This window comes from Psammomys obesus, unplaced genomic scaffold, assembly GCF_907164565.1.
Source record: "Psammomys obesus unplaced genomic scaffold, mPsaObe1.curated_primary_1811, whole genome shotgun sequence".
NCBI classification, from domain to species: domain Eukaryota; kingdom Metazoa; phylum Chordata; class Mammalia; order Rodentia; family Muridae; genus Psammomys; species Psammomys obesus.
In genome coordinates, this window is record NW_026596039.1 from 15,499,368 (window position 1) to 15,506,078 (window position 6,711).

General features: G+C 42.1%; 1 protein-coding gene across 1 annotated transcript; it reads left to right on the forward strand.

Moving 5' to 3' along the window:
* Positions 1–1,983: 1,983 nt before the first annotated feature.
* Sln (sarcolipin) lies at positions 1,984–6,485 on the forward strand. Its single transcript, XM_055622366.1, has 2 exons — positions 1,984–2,035; positions 5,909–6,485. The coding sequence occupies exon 2, from the start codon at positions 5,984–5,986 to the stop codon at positions 6,077–6,079; it is 96 nt and encodes a 31-aa protein (XP_055478341.1). The 5' UTR covers positions 1,984–2,035; positions 5,909–5,983; the 3' UTR covers positions 6,080–6,485.
* Positions 6,486–6,711: the final 226 nt, after the last annotated feature.

Here is a 6,711-nt window from a genome sequence, read left to right on the forward strand (position 1 = left end):
GAATGCCAGTAGGTCATAAAAAGGGAAGAGGCAGTATCATGAAAGAAGGTTTATGGCACGGGGTTGATTTGTTTTACCTATAGTGACATTAATGATAGTTTTTCCTTAAAAATCACTTTACGTTTATTTATTTACTTAAAAAATATGTGTGAATAAGTGTGTGGCCATGCGGGAGTTGGTTCTCTCCTGCTACCATATGGGTTCTGGGGACTGAGCTTGGGTTGTCAGGCTTGGCCTATTGTCGGGCCCACATTAGTGGAAATCAAAATTTCTCATACATTTATGTTTTTAGATATGTTACACTGAAAGTGCTACTTTTTAAGTGGACAAATAATAATTTTGAGTGGGTAGAAGAAGAACAGCTGCGCCTTAGTGACCACGAAAACATTCCCCAGCATTTGAAACAATCTGGCAAGAGCTTGGAGGGAGGTAAAAGACAGAAATCTGACTACAGTTACAGAATTTGCCAGATGGCAACAGATAACAGCCAACCTTCGATTGTGCTATAATTAATATTCTCTATCTGTCACTTCAGCAAGCTATCATTTTACAAGACAAGTGGCGACAGAATGTTGTAATTAGATTACCCTTCGATGGGCTTACACCAAAATGAAGAAATGGAATGGAAAAATCCTTCTTTTATTAATGCCTCTGGGGAGGTAGGGATGATGAGAAAGGCTTGGCCATGAATACAGGTATGCAGAGAATTGTGTTTGCTTCTTCTTTCTGGGAATGCCTTGTTTTTATTGACCCTAACTGGGGACTATCAGATTTACCCTATTATCCTCAAAGACAGGATTTACTGAGCAGCACAATTAACAGAGTCGTGTTTATATTCCTCAGCGGATGGCTTTCAACTCCATTTAAACAAGTTAGGGACTCCACTTACCTTCCAACATCCGACTTGTTGCAAACTCATGCTTGTCTCATTTAAGCCAGCATTTGTTGTTGAAAATGGTGTCATCTTACTTGTTTAAGATATAGTCTGTGGGCTGGTGAGATGGCTCAGTGGTTAAGAGCACTGGATCTTCTACCATTGGTCTACGGTTTGAATCTCAGTACCCACATGGTGGCTCCCAAATTTCTGGAACAGGGTGATGCCCTCTTCCAACCTTCCAGGCAGCCGCACACATGTGGTGCCCACATTTACACACAGACAAAATATCCATAGGCATAAAGTACAACACAAAGGGAATAAAAGGATTTAGTCTAGGTGTTCCTATCTAGTCTATACCTCACATTCCCACTAGTTTAGACCGGGTCTACTTCTAACCCCTATCTAGCCAAATGACTGGGCTTTGCTGTCTGCTTTTACTGCTATGCTAGTTTAACTGACACAGATATAAGCTGTTCTTCTACGACTGTTTCAGGAGAAGCTAGTTGAAGATGTGACCTCGCTGTGCATTGCTTTGATGGAAAGTTACGTGTGGCAGCTCATGGGACTGGGGTGGGGGTTAACGTCTATTGCTAGGACAAAAGTCAGTTCTGAAGGAGAACTTACAGGATTCTGGAGCTTGGTGTGGGGAGTATGGGTTCAAGGCAGAGGACGCTTCACATTTCAAACAGCCAATGATACGGGTGATGAATCAAAATCACATTTTCCTAGCTTCACGTGCTGAGTAGTGAAGGCAGCAACGCGGAACAGTTTGTTAAAATTGGTCCACCGCTCTTGCTTTATGATGTCCTGTAGATGGGGTAGAGACGTTTATAAAGTGGTAAAAGATGGGTTTAAATCCCACATCATTGCACCAAAAGTTAGCTGGGAACAAGAGTTTTCACATCCCTGCTTTGTTGCTTCCAATTGGCAGCCACAGGAGCAAAGCCTTAGTCACCATGTCCCCCTGAACACAAATAGGCTGGAACCTTCGGAGCTTGTCTCTTTGAGATGTTTCACCAGTGACATCACAGTGATTGCCACCTCCCTCAGATTACTTCAGGCCCTGCCCAGAGCCCGGGAGCTCAGACAGCCGGGGAGACAGCTGGAGTTGGAGAGAGAAGTCTAGGGCAGCCTGGGTGTGTCCTTGTGCCTCTTCAGGTAAGATTTTGTGTTTACCAATATCTCCCTGTCTCTCTGTGTATGCAATTTTCAAACAAAAATGTTAACTAATGCTTATATTTCCCGATGGAACAGGTAACCATCATATAGGTAGCTTCTTAAGCTGTGAAGTGAATATTGATTCCTGTTTTTTCCTTTGATATGTAGTTTCTCTTTTTTCTAGTTTTTATATTTTTTTTTCTACATCCCAGAAGAAAACCGATGTCAAATTTCTTGTACAATTTGGTGCTGGTTTGTAAGGCTTTGGCGCATCCACAGGACAACCATTTTGGCTCATAGAGAAGGCAAAAAAGGAATTAAAAACTTTTGTGTGGGCTTCTAGCAGGGAAACAGAACACGAGTGACTAAATAACTGCCTGACTTTTCTCATTCATCCCAAATTTCAGACTTCAGTTATGCCTTGATAGAATTGCACCCACTGGGAGTTCATTGGATTGCTGTTTTATTCATTTAAAAATATACAAAACAATAAATATTTAAGGTTTCTGTCAAGTACAAGAAATAGCAAAGGTGAATTCACAGAGAAGAGACATGTGGTGCTCAGCCTGTCAATCCGGTGAGGCTGGAAAAAAATGTGAAGAGTGCAAAAGATGCAAGTAGCTGAAGCATGAATTATAAGGGACACGAGTGTAACTATCATTTACCAAGAACCAGATAGATCGCTGGCAACATCCCAGAGGTACACTCCAAATTATGTCCCTTCTGCCTTCTGTCCCCAAGTGTGGAGCTTGTCTGTCCTTCCTTTTTTTGAATTTTATCACCTGTGTCTGTGTTCCAAAGCAACATGATTAAGCTCCCTGTTCTTGACTTTGTGCAAATGGAGTCACATTCTCTTCTATTCTTGCAAATCCTCCTTTCATCCCACAGTTATGGTGTGAGATTCATCCATCTTGCTCTGTAAAGCTGGAGTAAAGCGCGTATTTTCTTTACTCCACAATATTCAAATGAATGTGAACACCACATTTCGCATCCATTCTACTGTTGGTGGCCAGTTTTTTTCCAATTTGTGGCCCTGTGGGGCCACATTCGGTATCCTTTGCTGTAAACACTTCATCTAACAGGATCCCTTCCCTCTCTCCTCTGCTCCTCTGAACACTCATGAACATTCTCTTCTCCTCTCTTAGTCACTCATTTTCTTCTGCTTATTCCCTACTCCAGGCACCTGTTGGCAAAGGGTTTCACTAGTAGTTGACAATTTATATCATGTTAAGGGCTGAAAGAGAGATTAGAATTGAAAGAGAAGTGGCTGGCAAGATGGCTCAACAGATAAAAGCAGTTGAGGCCAAATCTGATAGCCTGAATTCAATCTCCAGGTTCCCCAGGAGGAAAGAGAAAACCAACTCCTGAGAATTGTTCTTGGACCTCTGCATGTGTACTGTGACATACATGTGTCCCCAGCACCAAATACATACATAGACATAATAAAAATTAAGAACCAAAAGGAAATGAAACGTAAATCAATCATCACTGGCTATATTTTAAAATGAGATTCTATAGTGGGTTCATTGGCATAATGTGGTATGTTATTATACTGTATATTATGCTAACAATTAAGTAACAAACTGGATTATTCTGCTGATATCTATGGAATTAATAATTTGGTCCATTGATGATACAACAAACATAACAGTTACAGTTAACTCAGTCAGGCCAAAAGTTGCTGCAAAGCTTTGGCCCCTTGAACTTTGATCTTTTGCAAACCAGTACTCTTTCCATCTAAAACTTTTCTTTCCATGCTAGAATTTTGTCCTAAAATAATAGTATCTACTTAAATTATTTAAAATATAGAAGACTTAGATTTTATTTTGATTGTATAAACCAAGCGTCAATTTCACTACTTAACCAAAATTAACAGTCTGATTGACAGTGTTGTCTGCACTCTTGGAGCATACTTTTTTGCACGTATAATCTGTATGCACATTGAAGATACCATCTTTGCTGTCTGAAATGTTTACAGTCTAGGCACATCCTGAGCTTGACTAAAAATAACTGGCACAAGCCCTTGTTGAAACAGAAATGCTCATGAGGTTAACACTTGTTCTTTGGCCCGAGTACCTGTTGTGCGAGGGACTTCTGGTTGACCTCTGCCGGCTTTGCGCCAGTGTGGGCTTATACGAAGCTGTGCAGCTGTTGGAGCTACCTTGTGCTTTCACCAGGGTTGGATGAAGACCTAAGGCATCTTTAAATCTGAAAGATTTTATCCTACTCCTAAATGTGATCTGAAGAAAGAGCAAAACTAAACTATAGTGTTTTTCCTGTTTCAGTGTCCTTGCTTGCAGATATTTAAAAAAAAAACAAAAACAAAGTTAACACGCATATATAGACATGCTGGAGATGGAGAGAGAAAAATGTAATATTTTATCTCTTACACTAAACTATGCCACTAATACAGGATAAACATACCGGTCTTGGGATGACAGCAGGAAGAGAAACTGGGCTATCTGAGTTCATCCACATTCTTCAGAGAAACACAGTTAACTTTCTCTTTCTCTTTCTCTCTCTCCCTCTGTCTTTGTGTGGGTGTGTTTGAGAAATTGGTTCATTTCATTGTAGAGGATGGCACGTCCAAAATTTTCAATGTTAGCTGCCAGGCTGGAGCTTCAGAGAGGAGTGGTAGCTTAACTTCAAATAAAATCTGAGGTCAGATGTTGGAGACCAGGACATTGGCAAGGCTGATTCCTTTAAAGCTTTTCTTCTTGGCCTGAGAATGACCATTGTTTCTGTGTTTCTACAATGTCTTCCCTCTATAATGTCTGTGTCTTAACTGCCTCTTCTTAAAATGCCAGTCATATTGATTTAGGGGCCCCTGTAGTCACTGATCTAGTTTGTTTCTCTTTCTGTGGTAAAACACAGAAGCAAAGCAGTTTAAGGTGGAAGGGTTTATTTTTAGCTTACAAGCATAGTCCTTTATGGAGAAAAGCCCGGGCAGTAACTTGGGGCAGGAACCTGGAGGCAGAAACTGGAACAGAGACCATGAACACTGTTCACTGACTTACTTCCCCTGGCTTGCTCAACTACCTTTCTATTTTTTTAAAGAATTATTTTATTATTTAATATTTCTTTTTACTATTTTAAATTATGTGTATCTGTTTGTGTGTGGGCATGTGCTCATGAACGTAGGTACTCAAGGAGGCCAAGATCATCAGATCCCGTCAGAGCTATAGGCAGTTGTGAGCCTCCCAATGTGGGAGGAATTATTCAGTTGGGTTCTGCCTCAGGGTTTTACTGCTGTGAGGAGACACCATGACCATGGCAACTCTTATAAAGTAAAACATTTAATAAGGTCTGGCTTGCAGTTCAGAGGTTTAGTCCATTGTCATCATGGTGGGAAGCATGGCAGCCTGCAGGCAGACATGGTGCTGGAAGGAGCTGAGGGTTCTACATCTTGATCCTCAGGTGGCAGCAAGGAGAGGCTGGGTGCCACATTGAGCATAGCCTGAGAACTGGAGACCCCAAAGCCTGCCCCTACCATGACACGCTTCTTCTGATGAGGCCACACTAATTGCAACAAGGCCACACCTCCTAACAGTGTCACTCCCTATGGCCAAGCATTCAAACACGCAAGTCTCTGGGGGGCCGTTCCTGTTCAAACCACCACAAAGTCCTTCTTCCCAGGTGATTTTAGGTCTATATCAAGTTGATGCTGAAGTTACCTATGACTCTGGCCTCATTAACATACTTACCTCTTAGGAGACCATATCTCCAAGATTTCAATGATAAATTTAGGAGGAAGGGTTGGGCAAGTCAGCACAAACACTTTCCTCTTCCAAGACTTCCATTTCCTTTAAGGAAGACTGAACATCTTCTGGGAACATTCACATGTCTCTTATTTTGTGTCTCTTACTTTATTAGGAAGTGAAGACCAACCAGAGGTCCTTGGTGTGTTCTCAGAAGTTTGCCTGGAGTTCTCATCCAGACGTTCTGAAGATGGAGCGATCTACCCGGGAGCTGTTTCTCAACTTCACAGTTGTTCTGATCACGGTTCTTCTTATGTGGCTCCTGGTGAGGTCCTACCAGTACTGAGGGGCCATGCCACTCTCCTGGGAATGACTGCTGTGCGCCCTGAGCTTCCGCTGCTGTGTTTGGAATGGGAAGCCACTCCGCTGGCCCCTCCAGCATCTCTGTTCCACCCTCACAATGCAGTAATAGATCCTTTACGTGCTTTTTAAAGATGCTGTTCTTGTGGGCTGCCAAAAGCTTGCCAGCCAGCGAGCCTTAGATCTGTTCCCTAGCGTGTGCACTATTCGGGCCATCAGGTTAAAAATTAAACTGAATTTCGATGATGCAGAGTAACAGCAAGCTCCTGGTCTGTGTCAACACCCCCACCTCCCCAACTCACTCTGTCTGCCATCAAGCTAATTCAACCCTTCGGAAGAAATGTGAGAGGAAGTCCTTGCCAGTCCCTTGAGTTCTCATGTGAATAAAGTTAAGCCACTCATGCAAATGGCTTTCAGAATTTATTTTAGCTTCTATGTGACCCTTGGCTGGGACCAAAGTGACAAATAACGTACTATTTATAGCATTTGAGATTAGCCAAGATGCCCCAGCTGCCTAGGATCTGAAGGAAAGTCAGGTTAGAGTGTCACATTTTAAATACTTTTATTGCTTCTCAAACCTTTCCTTCAATAATACCACAGAGGGAGAATAACTCCATC

Bases quoted from the DNA above. Each gene is read 5' to 3' on its own strand.
- Sln (XM_055622366.1), top strand. From the start codon at position 5,984: ATGGAGCGATCTACCCGGGAGCTGTTTCTCAACTTCACAGTTGTTCTG.